General features: G+C 47.2%; 7 protein-coding genes across 7 annotated transcripts; 5 read left to right on the top strand and 2 right to left on the bottom strand.

Moving 5' to 3' along the window:
- Positions 1-1,169: 1,169 nt before the first annotated feature.
- F9C07_2284604 (uncharacterized protein) lies at positions 1,170-3,024 on the top strand. The gene has a single exon (XM_041286284.2). The coding sequence runs from the start codon at positions 1,315-1,317 to the stop codon at positions 2,356-2,358; it is 1,044 nt and encodes a 347-aa protein (XP_041147393.1). The 5' UTR covers positions 1,170-1,314; the 3' UTR covers positions 2,359-3,024.
- Positions 3,025-3,397: 373 nt separating this feature from the next.
- F9C07_2284603 (uncharacterized protein) lies at positions 3,398-4,658 on the top strand. Its single transcript, XM_041292718.2, has 3 exons — positions 3,398-3,844; positions 3,899-3,976; positions 4,042-4,658. The coding sequence occupies exons 1-3, from the start codon at positions 3,529-3,531 to the stop codon at positions 4,602-4,604; spliced, it is 957 nt and encodes a 318-aa protein (XP_041147392.1). The 5' UTR covers positions 3,398-3,528; the 3' UTR covers positions 4,605-4,658.
- F9C07_2284602 (fungal-specific transcription factor domain-containing protein) lies at positions 4,659-7,772 on the bottom strand. The gene is made up of 13 exons (XM_071510709.1): positions 7,483-7,772; positions 7,399-7,429; positions 7,268-7,317; positions 7,095-7,197; positions 6,714-7,029; positions 6,601-6,657; positions 6,455-6,548; positions 6,230-6,399; positions 5,766-6,176; positions 5,503-5,713; positions 5,255-5,422; positions 4,941-5,171; positions 4,659-4,886 (listed from the first exon to the last, which is right to left on the bottom strand). Exons 1-13 carry the CDS (start codon positions 7,609-7,611, stop codon positions 4,743-4,745), a joined length of 2,115 nt encoding a protein of 704 aa, XP_071364330.1. The 5' UTR covers positions 7,612-7,772; the 3' UTR covers positions 4,659-4,742.
- A 134-nt stretch (positions 7,773-7,906) lies between these two features.
- F9C07_2284600 (class II aldolase/adducin domain protein) lies at positions 7,907-9,127 on the top strand. The gene is made up of 2 exons (XM_041292717.2): positions 7,907-8,353; positions 8,417-9,127. Exons 1-2 carry the CDS (start codon positions 8,068-8,070, stop codon positions 9,019-9,021), a joined length of 891 nt encoding a protein of 296 aa, XP_041147390.1. The 5' UTR covers positions 7,907-8,067; the 3' UTR covers positions 9,022-9,127.
- A 164-nt stretch (positions 9,128-9,291) lies between these two features.
- Positions 9,292-11,329, top strand: F9C07_2284599 (fructose/tagatose bisphosphate aldolase). The gene is made up of 3 exons (XM_041292716.2): positions 9,292-9,893; positions 9,968-10,477; positions 10,538-11,329. The coding sequence occupies exons 1-3, from the start codon at positions 9,700-9,702 to the stop codon at positions 10,800-10,802; spliced, it is 969 nt and encodes a 322-aa protein (XP_041147389.2). The 5' UTR covers positions 9,292-9,699; the 3' UTR covers positions 10,803-11,329.
- A 194-nt stretch (positions 11,330-11,523) lies between these two features.
- Positions 11,524-12,407, top strand: F9C07_6536 (putative short-chain dehydrogenases/reductase; the record flags this gene model as incomplete). The annotated part of the gene is made up of 2 exons (XM_041292715.1): positions 11,524-11,885; positions 11,948-12,407. 2 exons carry the CDS (start codon positions 11,524-11,526, stop codon positions 12,405-12,407), a joined length of 822 nt encoding a protein of 273 aa, XP_041147388.1.
- A 191-nt stretch (positions 12,408-12,598) lies between these two features.
- Positions 12,599-13,738, bottom strand: F9C07_6537 (uncharacterized protein; the record flags this gene model as incomplete). Its single annotated transcript, XM_071511479.1, has 1 exon — positions 12,599-13,738. The coding sequence occupies one exon, from the start codon at positions 13,736-13,738 to the stop codon at positions 12,599-12,601; it is 1,140 nt and encodes a 379-aa protein (XP_071364329.1).
- Positions 13,739-14,715: the final 977 nt, after the last annotated feature.

The raw sequence follows: 14,715 nt of genomic DNA, 5'->3' as shown, positions 1-14,715 counted from the left end.
CTATCACAAACATTTCTTCCCGTGACCGTTAGGGCTAGTCGGGAATTACTTCTCATCTACATAGCAAGGACCCACAGTCTTGGCTTTTACCAACGGTCTATAAGGAGGAGGGATAGCGACTCGGAATACTCACCGGAACCAGCAAATCACTTCCGGGCCGAGACGCTGATGTGGTTGGGCGAGGATTCCCTGGTTGCTGCCGAAATGTGGGCCAATCCCCCAGGCTAATGCATCCCCGACACATTTCAATGCGTACTAATGCGATGTAACCCTCGTACATGACACAGCTGGATGCACGGCGGGTCACTGGGCAATCTCACATGACTCATAGACCCTGGTCCTGGTTATAGAATGACCAACTATCCACAGTAATACTTGGCTACTAAGACCGACCCTAGCATCTCACCAGGCACTCACATCAGAAAGTCAATAGAATTTGGCGGATAGTCGCTCTCAGTATGAGGGCCAAGTAACCATCCCTCACCAAGGCTTGTTCTCTGTACGCTCAAAGACCTCTGGCTAAGTGGTTGGTTTGGCACGGGTGTATACTTCGGTACCTGTTACTATCCGTAGTTGTGGTCAGCGGACGCCGACTAACGCGCCGAAGATAGAACTGTCCTTGGCCGCAGATAGTGACGTGTATAATCATGTATGACAAGGCATGGTTTACCTCTTCTCTTATTTGATTGCACAGCTTGTAGAATGTGCACAACGCAATACCTGCATATAACCCATGCACTCAGCTGAAGAGCTTCTATAGTAGTCGCTGGACGGATGGCAAGCAACAGTATACACATACTCCCCACATCCAGCTCCTCTAGTGGTGGAGAAATTGCCTGTCGTCCGATACGACACTCCCTCTTCTAAATTTTAGATTATTTTGTACCAAACTGCGTTCTGCGACCCGGTGTGAGCATCCCGTACATATCGCACCCTGCACCGGAGGTTTGATCCGGACAAGCGTTACGTGTCTGTGGCGAACTGGTGGTAGATGGCCTGAGACATGGAGATTATTGTAGTTTGCTCAATTTCCTTCATTGACGACAGAGAAGGTTATCCGATATCGTCAGCTGGAGAGTGTGACGTTGGGGGGAGAGCACCGGGATTTGGTAAAGACTCCGCTTGTCGTAGAATGGACCGCTACTAATCGAAACGGCAATATATAAAATAGTCCTCTTTCGTCGGGAAATAATGTAGCAATCCCTTTCTATTGTCACAATCGCAAGGCTTCTTCCAAGAGGAAAACACCCTACTTTCACAGTTTCTTCCCAACCATTTCTTTAGTTCACCACGCCCCCTCCAACATAACCAAAAATGGCATGGGAAGTGGTCACATTTACCGTGCATACAAACACTAGTAATGGCATCACAGATGCGCTGTATGCGAACGGCCAGATGCAAGTTCCGGTAATTGTTGGAATCAAAGCCGTGGACCAGAACTACAGCCCTTATACCTTGACCGAAGCTGAGCTGAAAAGAATAACGTTGGTCGACTACTACAACACAGCGACTGAGATCAAGGGCAACTGGTATTACTCCACAGAGGAGAACGAGTTTGCGCATAGTCTGCCAACCAGCAGAGACCCCGGACAACCTATTCGACAGGAAGGCCCTCAATACATCACTTTTTGGGTCTCCACCACGAAGGTCGAAAACAAAAACATTGCTGCGCGAATAACCCAGACCACCGATAATAAGGTTATCACCACCAACAGTAGTAGCTTCAATTCTCGTGTCACCCTTACATCGCGCGAGCCGATACGGTACACCACAGATGATGTCAACCTTGTGCGAGAGAATACAAGCAGCGGCAAATGGCCTGTGAGCACAAACCACAATGGTGCGTTGGTCAACACAGTTCTTTACAATTATACCCAGAACAACTACTACGTCACATCCAAGCTCTACCCCTTCATCAAGGGTGAGATCTATAACTATGATGCCACCGGAAAGAGCAACAATGTCATATCCTCTCCGTATCTGAAGAACGCCTACGCTTATTTGATTGACCGAAACGACGTCAAAATATTCTTCATTTGGCCCATGACGTCTGAAAGCACCGAGGAGCCCGGCGTCAGCAGAATGGTAGGCTCTGCATCTCCATGGACCCTTGTCTATGCAAAGGCATACGTCAAGGTCAATCAGCGAGCGAATGCCTTGTGTCTCACTCGCATGCATTACTCTTGTAATACCAACTATTGGATCAGGGATTGGACAATGAACGCTTGGTTCAGACTATACGACAGATATGGGAACAAGGCCGAGTTCTACCCCAAGACGGACGATAGGGACACTATTTACCTTCAGGCCAAGTCTTCACAGCTGCTGGCCACCTCCGAGCCAGACGCCAAGCTCTGAGCCATCAGTCCGTTGTTTGCTCATGTTCATTCGTTCTGATATGTGTCGTTGGTGGATGAAATTCGAATTTGTGGGATAGCAGTCTTTAAATGTTCAACCTAACTCGGGCGACGGCCTCCTCAGCTCAACCTTTGGAGGCATGAGTTTCACCAGCACAGCTTCGCTACCAATGTAGTTAATCAACTTAGTCACATTCGTTGTGGTTCTGAACTTACCTAATAGTATAGACGTCTATTAGCAGACTGCAGTAAGTGATTGTAGTGCTTGCTACAAGGTAAACCACGAGTGAATATGTAAAGGTCTATTTAGTGATTATAAATAGGGATTGGTGGACAAGAACTGGGGATCCCGTCATAGGGATTACCAGCTTTTAAGCAACAACTAAGCAACAGGTGGTAGGGTTAATATTGGAGGAATGTACGAGCTAAAAGACAAGATATGAAAAACAATGCCAAACGGCAATAAATACCGGACAGATTGAAGCTGTTATGGCATCCTAAGACAGGCGGTGTTGGTCTCGCTCACCTATGTGATCTCTGCAAGCATCAGCAAAACAACCGGCCCAATAGTTTCACTATTCCAGGCTTATGCCTCTTCATGATCAATTTGTCTTATTTCATCCACTATCTCTCTGGTAAGCTGTTCCTTCTCTCACCTATCTCTCTTGCTCATTTGGCTGGACAGGGGATGCAGGTACACACACATTCCTCAGTCGGGTATACAGTCATCTTAAATCTATGGGCCAGGGCGGAGATTGACGATCTTCTTCATTCATTTTGTTACTGGGAAAGTATGACCACAAGAGAAAGCGATGAACAAGCTTTTTTCACGCTCGAGCGCAGAAAGTATATGTTCTGAGCGCCGCCGCTGGCGCAGTCACCCCATGGGGTAATTCCCGCTCTATGGAGACATAAAAAAGCTTGTCTAGGGGTCACTGTATGCTAAGCCCTAGATCATGACTGATAGCCATGTTCTTCAGAGATGACTGGCGGAAAAGGCGTGCGGAAAAGAAAGATTTTCCTAACTCCGCCGACATTTCCGGGGAAAGGCACTTGAATTCCGGAAAATAACATTTCCGACGGATATCTTTTAATATAAAGAATCCGCTAAATCCCTTGTTCTTCCATTCTCTTCCACTAACGATTGCCTCGTTTGGTCGATTTACGAGCAATGACTCCTGCTTTCGAAGATCTCCCATTGGCCTCGGAAGGGCCACCAGGAAATGCTTGGGGCCGATTCGGAGATCAGGATGAGCTGGGCACATTGAACCTAATCACACCGGACACTATTGTTCGTGCAGCAAAGGAGATCCAGACTGGTGTACGCATATCGCTCGACTGGCTTTTAAGTAAGCCATCACATCCGAGTTTCGGTAGAAAGGGCTTTCAGCAAGAGATTGTGCATAGGAGCCCGAATTGCATTAACGACGACATCTTGACTTTCAATACACAAGGTTCCAGTCAGTGGGATGGGTTTAGGCACTATGGTAAGAATGAATTTATCCGCTCAACTGTATTCAATTACTGATCGGTGGTCACAGCGCATCAAAGGTCTCGTCGGTTCTATAACAATGTAACGCAAGAGCAAATAGAATCTTCTGATATAATTGGTCTACACAGTAAGTTATTGTACAGAAGGCCACACATTTACGTGACACAACACACTAACTTTCGCAATTATTAGCTGTTGTGGAAGCAGGAGGAATAACTGGTCGTGGCGTGCTCCTTGACTACGCTCAATGGGCGGCTACCAAGAACCTTAAGATCCAGCCTCTATCATCGACCCCAATCACGGTCGAGAGTCTCGAGGCCATGGTTAAGGATTTCCAAATCGAGATTCACCCAGGGGATATCTTATTCATTCGCAGTGGCTTCACCGCAGCGTACAATGAATTGAATGAGCAAGAAAGAATGAACCTCGCACAGCGACCGTCTCCGGATTTCATTGGGGTGGAGGCAACCGAGAATATGCTACGATGGCTTTGGAAGTACCAGTTCGGAGCAGTGGCCGGGGATGCGCCTAGCTTCGAGCGAGCACCGATTCGCGGTCCTCATGCTGATCCTCGGTACAACCTACACGAATGGGTACTTGCCGGCTGGGGCTGTCCAATTGGAGAGCTGTTTGACCTCGAGCGGCTGTCCCAACATTGTAGCGCAACCGGGAGATATACCTTTTTTCTCTCGAGTGTGCCACTCAAGGTGCCCGGTGGCGTGGCCAGCCCTCCAAATGCAATTGCTGTATTCTAGAAGGTCGAATCATCTAATAGGATTGCAGCATTGAAAATTGCCGTAACGTGTGAAGGCAATTTATATAAAACCACTGCGTATTACTTAGTGACTGCTATTGAAACTATGTATGAAGAACTTTAGCCAATAATACAAAACTCACGCCTGCGGTCCAGGCTTTGTAGGCTTATCGGCCACGAAGAATTGCAGTGGGTCGACATGATTAAATGGTGAGGCATCAAAGCCAATATTCATGATGAAATCTAAGTCATCACCATTGACGATGTCTGCAAGTTCACCCTGCTAAGAAGGCTCATTTAGCGTCCGCTGTGAAATGATTAATGAGAGAAGGCTTACCAGATCGGGAGCCGGGGCTTCTTCAATGTTGTCCATTACGCCTTGGGCATCCTCCCATTCTTCACGTGGTTCCACCTGTGGGTAGAGAGAGCCTGATGGCGTATTCTGGTGTTCTACGGTGACAGATGCATTGACATTACTGGGGATGGTGATCGTTCTATCATTGGCACCCGAAGTGCTAGGCCTGGTCCTGGATGATCTGAATGCCCGTTGCGCAATAGCCCTTGTATCCTTCACAAGCAACACAAATGATATTGTCAATAGCCAATGGAAGAGAATGGTCTGGTTATATTTACGAGCCATGGAAAACTTACTTCAAGTAACCTTTGAGTATGTTTATTCATGCTGTTGTCGAGCTTCCGATGGCCCTCTATCGCCCGTTCCAGGACATTTTCAATAACGGCACGGTTTTCAATCTCGGGGTATAAGGTGAGATACACGGTCAAGATTGAGATAGCGCAGAAGGTAAAGTAAGACGTTGTCTTGGCAGATAGTCGAATTAGTTACTCAAATATCAATCCAAGAACAGAATTAATAACCTAGACAAAGGGAGATGGTATACCCAAAACACTGAGTTGTATGTAACATCCTCTTTGATATCTGCGGCGAACAACGCCATTTGTAATGCGGCATGTATACATTTCTGTACCGGTGGTGCTGGGGTTAAGGAGAGCCGATCGTGGAAATTTGCTTGAAGGAACTCGTCCAACAAGTGCCCTCGGTAGAGCTGCATGGATGTGAAATAGAAGGCAGCACGGATAGTGCGTTGTTGTCTATGGGGAATTATTAAGAAGTTGCCCAGGACACCAGAGACCTTTTGAATACCTTTTGAATATCCAGGGGACATCATAAAAGACTTCGCTCTCATTCTGGCCTAATTGTTTCTCCGGGTTCAAGAATCTTGGTGTTTCATCTAACCACTTGCTGAGCTGTGCTTCGATTTGGGAAGTCGACTCATCTCGGGCGACCTTGTCGTGCTTCTTAGAGCCATAGAGCTTCCTAAGCACTTGTGTTGTGATCTGAGCAAGCCTGTATATTGAGACTAATATAAGCCGCATTAATCTAATATAATAATAGGGATGTGCTGACTTTATGTGTGCGACGATTCCAGGGACGGTCTTGGCTTCATGAGGATCGTCTATACCAGGCGAGGATGACACCGTAGTCTCTGGGTACGGTATCGTGATGTCGTCGTCATTTATCATCATGGGACGCCCAAGAGCGGCAGAGAGGTATCTTAATACTTCTGTCAGCCTATATATGCTTGGAAGCTCTTGGGAACGGCTTACCGGTCCATAGTATACAATGACCAAAACATACCCCTGCGGGTAAACTCCTCTAGACCATTGGAGCCTGTGGCTTTGGCTTTATGGAAACCGACTATCTGACCAAGACGCACAGCAGTCCCTACTGCTAGCCAAGCACAGTTGAAAATGTTGACTGCTAGCAGAAATTGACACTGTGTGCTTTTAGTACTCCTGACGAGACTTTGTGTCACATTGTTATACACTTACTTTAAGGCAGTGTGCTTGCATCACCAGAATCGAGGGAGGGAACATGGATGCTGTCTTCTCCAGCCTGGATTGTGCGGCCTCGTAGAGCCGCGAGCTTTGTGAGAGTTAGCACTGTTAGGCAGAATAAACCAAGAAGAGAGCATTACGCTTTAGTCTTATACTCGAAAATGTCGCGACTGTGCAAAGAAGGGTACCAAATGCACCTGGGTACATCAATCAGCTTTTATGATAGCCCAAACATGGGTTGAATATGGTTCACCCAACGGCGAGGATCAAGAATATAACCGCCATACTGGCATCATCCTGCAGGAAGCTTTCATTCTCGGAGTAGAGCTTCCCGAGAAATTCATTGCTCTGACTTCGAGGAATATAGCGATACGTCGCACATGAGTGACTATGAAAACAATCAATGTACTCCTCTGCCAGACCACGGCCCAGGGGAATCAGAGATGTTTTCAACGGATGTTCGCTAAGAACCTCTTCGGCCGGGCGGGACATATTTCGTGGTAAGGAATGGCCCATAGATTTAAGATGACTGTATACCCGACTGAGGAATGTGTGTGTACTCGCATCCCCTGTCCGGCTGAATGAGCAAGAAAGATCAATGAGTGAAGGACCTCATGAACTAAACAAAGCATACCTTTATCATCATCCTCTGGTTGTTGTTGTCCTTGTGTTCCCTGCGGACGCGCTCCATTGGTGCGTACCGGCTGCTGTCTTTCTCTGGGAGACGCACTCCTTTCCTACTCAAGAAGAGCCGTTGGCAAAGCCAAACAGATGATAAGCGAATATTCGAGTAACGGGAATACTGACATGCCTTTTTCGCTTTTGAACACGATTATATGAGCTTTGATATGCACAGTCTACCCGTTGGGGATTGGCAAATCTTAGCGTTCCCACCCACAGCACCTATGCAATTAATTGCTTATGCACACGGAACGTACCGAGTCCCATAGATACGCAGCGATAGCAGGGCTACAAAGGGTGTTAGCATGCATCGCTGATGTCTTTGTGAAAAGCCTCAGTACCTCTAACCCGTCGCATTTACATTTTCTCCTCTTGCATTCATCGCACGCACGAGTCACATACTTTTTGGGGGGCTTCTGCGCCCGGCTGGGCAGAATTCCGCTCCTTGGGGATTCTGTGCCACCTGCCATATCTGTAGATAGTAGAGTGGGTGTGAATATATCTCTGGATAACCTGGACAGGAAACGGAAATGGTGGGGACTTGGCTGTTGAGATTACTCGTTTCGGAAAAGGTGTTGACGTCTACGTATTCAACACAGTGCAGAGGCATGGCACGTGCGCGGAAAAGCCCTCGACCCCGCAGCTTCTCCAAATTCCGCGGAGAATTTATTTCAGCGTTGGAAATGCTCGGCATGGTTTACAACGATCGCCGAGGGTGTAGTGTAATAGCTGCTCAAGTGGGCTGCTTAGACTAGAGTGCGGGGTCTCAGCCTGCGTTTAGCCCAGACTTTATAAAAATCAATACACATGGAGAGGTTCTCCGGTCTAGACATTCTTGTTTGATCATCCTAGCTGTAGCCTGTTAATCAAATACTATTCAATTTGTCCATCTTCTTTAGAATCAACTACCCATAAGATCCTTCACCATGGCGTCGTCGGTGGTTGGAAATGACCCTATCCAACAGAAGACCCCCTGCGCCACTCCTGATAGCAAACGTGCAACCCCACCCCAGCTGCAAGTGCTTGGGAAGACTAAGGATGGCAGGGATCTGAAAATCAGAAGCTATCCCAAGTTTGATACACTTGAAGAAGAGCGATTATACCGCAAGCAGCACTTAGCAGCAGCCTTCCGAGTCTTTGCAGACCGTGGCTTCGATGAAGGCGTCGCGGGGCATATTTCTGTTCGAGACCCAATTCTTACCGACCATTTCTGTAAGCCACTACTATATGTTGTAATGAACGGCTTCTCGACATAATTACTAACGAACCGTCCAGGGATTAATCCCCTTTCAGCTCACTTCTCCCTGATCAAAGTGTCTGATCTGATTTTGGTAGATGAGGATGGCTTAGTGGTTGAAGGCGACGAGCCCATCAATGCCCCAGCATTTGCTATCCACTCCGAGATCCATAAGGCTCGGCCCGACGTCCATGCAGCTTGCCACGCCCACAGCGTTGCTGGAAAGGCATTCGCGGCTTTTGGTCGGGAGCTCGATATGATAACACAGGATGCTCTCCGCTTCTACAAGAGCCACGGTGTATACCGGGATTTTAGGGGTGTCGTCCTAGATCGAGAAGAGGGACAGCGCATAGCCAAGGCTCTGGGTCAGGGCAAAGCTGCTATTCTCCAGAACCATGGTTTACTGACCGTGGGTCAGAGTGTTGACGAGGCAGCATTCTGGTTCATGAGTCTCGACAAGACGTGTCATGCCCAGTTATTAGCGGATGCAGCATCTGCAGCAGGTTATAAGAAAATTATTATCGATGATGATGAGGCTGCTTACGCAGCACTTCAGGTGGGCGGTCCCGAGAAGGGCTGGCTGGCATTCCAACCGTATTACGATGAGCAGCTTGCCAAAACCAATGGCAACTTTCTTCTTTAATAAGTTTTGATTTCCAATGTATGAGCAATCATGCAGATCATTTTGTACATAAAACTATATTTCTTCTCTCCTTTACGCTAATTGAAAGTTCCTTTTTATATTTGTGTAATTGGACATGATCCTATACTTCTAACTGCTATCCTTGATACTGATAGTATTGATGGACATTGTAGGCACAGTGCCTATTTGTTTACGAACAAGCAAAGAATAGCGCTAGAGCCATTGCGACTAAACAATGGCTCCCAAGTCATAACATGTTACTACAATTCCCAGGAGACGGGCTTTAGATGTAGAGACCAAAACCCAGTGTTGTAGAGAACGTCGAGGCAGAGTGTCTCACCGAATATATTAATAAGCTGAAGAGAATGGTGGTGATATTCAAGGCAACGTCGTTATCGCTATACTGGTATTGGGACTTTTGTCTGTTAGTCGGATAAGTCTTCGTAAAATACGTATATAAATCGACTCGACGGGTGGTGGATATGTAATTCTGGGGTTATCTATCCATGTTCTCCTCACTTCACCATCCCCACTGTCTGTGCGTGGGCCGAAGAACCGTCCAATTTCCGGTTCGATTTCCGTTCCGCTCGAGATTTTCCGTGCAACGCATGGGAGGAACCAGAAAGCTGCCATAGACCTGGGGTAATACGTCCTGGTTTAAAGCCGTAGAGGCTATTTATGTTGCATCCCATCAATGGCCAGCATTCAATCCCTAATTTTACCAGGTTAGACCTCCAATTTGTTTTCTGTCTCGAGCTTTCTCCTGATACACGACCTGACACTATGGTCAATCCATCAATTGCAAGCAACCGTACTCATTGCATTCTACATGCAGCGAAGGAGGGCAAATATGCCGTTGGTGCGTACAACTGGTATGCATGCCATGTTCTTGCAAGATAGCGCTAGATTGAGATCCACCTAGCTGATCCATTCGAACCCCCCACAGCTACAATGGTGACGGTGTGATGGCCGTTATTCGTGCTGCAGAGGCCAAAGGATCACCGGCTATTATTCAGCTTTTCCCCTGGACCCTGCATTTCCAAGGCCCCGAGTTTGTCCGTTATGTAGTCAACTCTGCCCATGCCGCCTCGGTCCCCATTGCAGTGCATCTTGACCATTGCATCAAGCCCGAGGACGTGGAATTAGCCCTGACTCTCCCTTTCGATTCTATCATGATTGACGGTTCCACTATGGAAGAGGCGGGTAATATTGCAATCTGTGCACGGAATATCAAGCGGGCACACGAGCTGGGAATTTCTATTGAGGTAGAGATGGGGCGGATAGAGGGCGGCGAGGATGGCCTGCCCAACGTGGACCTAGGGACCATCTTTTCAAAACCCGAAGATGCTAAACGGTTTATGGAAGCGACTGGTGCCGACTTCCTTGCTCCAAGCTTCGGCAACATTCATGGAGGCTACGGAGTCGGGGGCGCTGAAAGGTCGTGGGACTTAACTCTGTAAGTCGGCCTGGCCAGCATTTTGTGGATTTGCTCTAACCCTAAGTTTATATTTACTAGTCTCAGGAAGATTGCGAAGACTGTCGAGCAGCCACTTGTGCTGCACGGAACACACCTAGTTGAGAATGAACTATTCCTCAAGGCAATTGACTGTGGGGTTTCGAAGATCAACGTCAATCGAATAGTGCGCGATGATTATACAAAGTTCGTCGCCGAGAATGCTGGCAAGTTAGAGTTCACAGTGCTTAAGGTCCAGGCTGTCGACGTTTACTCCAAGTCTGTCCAGCGCGTTATGGACCTTTTCGGATCTTCTGGCAAAGCATAACTGATCCAAACTCGATAACCCTCCTATACAAGGAAAACGTTGTGGAAATCACATAGAATATATTAAGAATATAATTCCTTCATTCGAATGATTATTTGTAACTATTATTAAAATATTGCCTTTATCTCTTCTTAACGTTTCTGTCGTTGGTTGCTGAAGTGTATCTGCAAGCCCAGGAAGCTTCGACCTTGACTAGGACCTTGTGCCTTGTGCACGCTACCTTGACGCTTCCGGTGACCTTTAAAAAGCGATCTGCTCCGGTGAAGACGATATCCTCGCTGAAACTTTCACTTTGTCAACCTGGGTAGTGTTTTACCTCCAAAATAACCATTGTAAAATAACAGTTGCGAACGGTGAACATATAATCCTTACCATTCAATCGATCTGCCGCTTGATCTTTTACAATATTGTTGAATATCCACGGAATCATGCCTCGTATATTGTAGTCACCTAGCAATACGTTGAGTCGAGGTGGTGACCGAATTATCCTTTCCGCGGAATTTGCTAGAAATTCCGACACATTTGGGAACCACCAGCTGGCGGAGAAGACGGACTTTTACCTGCCACAGGAGTGATTTATGGCATATACCTGTTTGCAAATTTTCTTATTATACCTAAATTACCTTGGCCCTTGTTGTAAGAATGCTTATATATAATGTCCACCCCATCCGTCGATATGCCGCAATATTTCTATTGATTACAACAATATATCGACCAAGTCATGACAGATCACATTGGTACATTCCCCGAGCTCAAGGGCAAGGTTGCCCTCGTCACTGGCATTGGCCAAATGGGCGATCCTCAAATGTGGGGAAATGGTGCTGCAACAGCACGAGTGTTAAGTCGCAACGGTGCCAAAATATTTGGTTGCGATCTACAACTCGAGTCTGCCTTGCACACTAAAAAGCGTCTTGAGGCCGAGGGCGGCGTGTGTGAGGTAACAACAGCGAATGTTACATCTTCTGAAGATGTGAAGCGCATGGTCGAGGTGTGTGTCGCGAAGTTTGGTCGTATCGATATCCTGATCAACAATGTTGGCCGCTCAGAGCCAGGTGGGCCTGCCGAGATGACAGAGAAAGTCTGGTAAGTATATACAGCAAGCGATGTGGAATATGAAACAGTGTTTCTGATGCTCTAAGTCACAGGGATGCCCAGACTGATATAAATCTGAAATCTGTCTATCTTTCCTGCCACGAAGTCCTCCCGATCATGGAAAAGCAGGGCGGTGGTGCCATTGTTAATGTGGCCTCGATTGCCGGAATTCGTTATATTGGCAAACCCCAGGTTGCATACTCCGCCGCCAAGTCCGCTGTTATCCAGTTCACCAAAGCTACCGCTGTCATCTACGCTAATCGTAACATTCGGCTTAACGTGGTTGTGCCAGGGCTGATGCACACGCCATTGGTCAGTTATCTTGCAGACAAGTACGCAGGTGGGGATCTAGAAGGATTCATCGCGAAAAGGAACAAGGCAGTGCCAATGGGTCGCATGGGTGACTCCTTCGACGTTGCTAACTGTGCTGCTTTCCTGCTCTCGGACTCTGCTCGCTACATCACCGGGCAGAAGATTGTTGTTGATGGAGGTATTACCTCTTCTACTGGTTGAACATCTGTAATTTCACGAGGCATAGATCGATCAAATAAAGTTAATCTGTTGAAGATATGTAGTTTGGAACTCATATATCTAACACTGTGAGGCTCGTTCGCAGCCCAACTGTCTACATTGGAGCTGTCCGACGTAACTTCAAAAGTCTGTTCAGTGAAGAAGTTGCAGCTGGGGCCTTATAACATTTTGAGTTAACTTGGCCTTTTTATCATACCCACTGGAACTACCTCAACCAACCCGTACCCGGAAATAGGGTGTTCCCCGCGGGTGCCAGACACGGTAATGTATCCTTCATAGGTTCCAATAGTTCCTTCCTTATCGCATAGCTCCTGGTCATTGCGAACACTCGATAGTTCCATCATGGTTCCGTCTACTAGAGCCACGACCCAGTCAAGAGAATAAGTGGCTTTAGAACAGGATGAAGTCCATTGGCGGCTTGACGGTTTGAATTCACTGACAGCAAGTACTTGGTGGATTCCTGGCTTATCCCTGACCGTGGCGAATTGGGACCGCTGTCCATCAAAGGTATCCCACACCCAGATAGACATTGTCCTCTGGCCTAAGTGTACTTGAAACCATGTCCAGTTCGATTTCGCCGGCCCATCCATTGGGACGATCGGCCACATGAATTGGCGGTCATACCAGGTCGAAGAGCTAGCAGAGTCAATAGTGAGAAACTTCCTGTTGACAGTAAAATGGCCATCTGTAACTCCACCAGGCATTGACCATTCAAACGTGATCTCATTGCCGAACGGGAATGTCCCAGTGCCTCCATTCAAGATAACGGGAGCCGACAACTGAAAGGTGAGGTTAAACTCAACGCGCTCAGTGAGACACCAAATACGCATCTGGTCCAGAGGATTGACTGGATCGCTAGACACAAATCCAAAGTATTTCGTAGCGAGGCCAGGTAGCCCATTCTGCACCTGCGCCGCCCTACTAGATCCGTTGTGTATCCAGCTAACTTGATGGTAATATGCTGTGTCATTGATATCCAGGATAGAGGCACGCAGTAGAGCTGTAGAGACATCCTGGCCTTGCAAAAGGACGTGGGAAATGATCAAGTAGTCGTTGCCATCTGACGCATGGACGAAAGATGATGACCACCACGAATTGGCTGCTGTTGGATTGACGGTTTGCGAAGTCGCGAGGTCTTGAGTTAGCTGGATGGGCCTGGTCTGAAGGAGGATCGTTAGTACCGTTGGATGTTCAATATGGCAGCCATTCCTTACCAAGCGTTCGTATTGCAAGCCACCCTTTTCAGGTCCGAAGCTGAAGACACCTGCAACGAGAGCAGAAAGAAGAGTAAGTGCCACCATTAGATTGTGCATCATGAAAGAGCAGGGCGCGGAGCCAAAGAAGAATGCTAATTGTGACTCTACGCGGATGCTTGGGGGTTTTTTTATGCTGTGAAGGTAGTCGGATGCCTTGCATTGGACTTATATCCGCGGATCGCTTAGGCTTACGGTCATACAGCTATCGCTCGTCTGGTTTTAAATACCTGGATCTGGCGGTGGCTTCTTTGTCAATATTCACCGGATGACCCACCACGAGCGCAAGAAAAAGTGAAAGAGTTTCCGTCTGATATTCGGCTCACTGAGGACATTGAGTTGAATGGAACGTGTCTATCAGCACCAATCAAAATACATATTTTAGACAGCACGTTGAAACTTTGAGATAGAAGACCAGCATTCTTCGGGTTAATATACAGTCACACTTTCTTTGTGTAGCTGCAGTCCGGACATAGGCCCACAACAATCAAAGTGTACAAGCAACCCTGGCTTGTCTTTTCTTGTGCATAGCATAGGTTAGAGCAGGCATAAGACTTGATGTGATATCACATGACTTGGTAGATACGATTCTTTGGATATGTCGCCGCCTTTCAAGCCTCACCTGAAAGTTTTCTATGTCACAACCAGATGTTCTCCACAAGAACCTTGGATGTCACGTCGCCAAGTGCCGAGATATTAAACCAAGTCTTCGTAAGGCTAAAGAACGTTTAGCTCAATAGGGATTGTCGCATATTAACCACTCCTATCAGCTTAATAGTAGAAGATAAAATCTATATCAGTACTCCCTTAGGGGATCAGACCCTCTTGAACTGAGAGCAGTACTATTAAATTTCAATATGGCAGGCCAGTTGCACTTGGGTAGAAAACTAATAGAGTGGACCATTTGTGGCCAATCCTTCCATATTCTCCACATTCAAAATCCCTTATCAACTGATCTTTTCACTCCGCAAAGACCCAGGGTCAGACCCAAACATATTCAGCATGGGCTGTTGTAGTGGCAGAAATTGGGGTAGTAT

This window comes from Aspergillus flavus, chromosome 5, assembly GCF_009017415.1.
Source record: "Aspergillus flavus chromosome 5, complete sequence".
NCBI lineage: Eukaryota > Fungi > Ascomycota > Eurotiomycetes > Eurotiales > Aspergillaceae > Aspergillus > Aspergillus flavus.
This window is presented reverse-complemented; position numbering and strand designations above follow the sequence as displayed.

Coding starts and splice junctions, on each gene's coding strand:
- F9C07_2284604 (XM_041286284.2), top strand. CDS start 1,315: ATGGCATGGGAAGTGGTCACATTTACCGTGCATACAAACACTAGTAAT.
- F9C07_2284603 (XM_041292718.2), top strand. CDS start 3,529: ATGACTCCTGCTTTCGAAGATCTCCCATTGGCCTCGGAAGGGCCACCA. Junction 3,845..3,898: donor GGATGGGTTTAGGCACTATG/GTAAGAATGAAT, acceptor CGGTGGTCACAG/CGCATCAAAGGTCTCGTCGG. Junction 3,977..4,041: donor TGATATAATTGGTCTACACA/GTAAGTTATTGT, acceptor CGCAATTATTAG/CTGTTGTGGAAGCAGGAGGA.
- F9C07_2284602 (XM_071510709.1), bottom strand. CDS start 7,611: ATGGCAGGTGGCACAGAATCCCCAAGGAGCGGAATTCTGCCCAGCCGG. Junction 6,549..6,600: donor TTCGAGTATAAGACTAAAGC/GTAATGCTCTCT, acceptor ACTCTCACAAAG/CTCGCGGCTCTACGAGGCCG. Junction 5,172..5,254: donor ATACTCAAAGGTTACTTGAA/GTAAGTTTTCCA, acceptor TTGCTTGTGAAG/GATACAAGGGCTATTGCGCA.
- F9C07_2284600 (XM_041292717.2), top strand. CDS start 8,068: ATGGCGTCGTCGGTGGTTGGAAATGACCCTATCCAACAGAAGACCCCC. Junction 8,354..8,416: donor AATTCTTACCGACCATTTCT/GTAAGCCACTAC, acceptor CGAACCGTCCAG/GGATTAATCCCCTTTCAGCT.
- F9C07_2284599 (XM_041292716.2), top strand. CDS start 9,700: ATGTTGCATCCCATCAATGGCCAGCATTCAATCCCTAATTTTACCAGG. Junction 9,894..9,967: donor GCCGTTGGTGCGTACAACTG/GTATGCATGCCA, acceptor AACCCCCCACAG/CTACAATGGTGACGGTGTGA. Junction 10,478..10,537: donor AGGTCGTGGGACTTAACTCT/GTAAGTCGGCCT, acceptor TATATTTACTAG/TCTCAGGAAGATTGCGAAGA.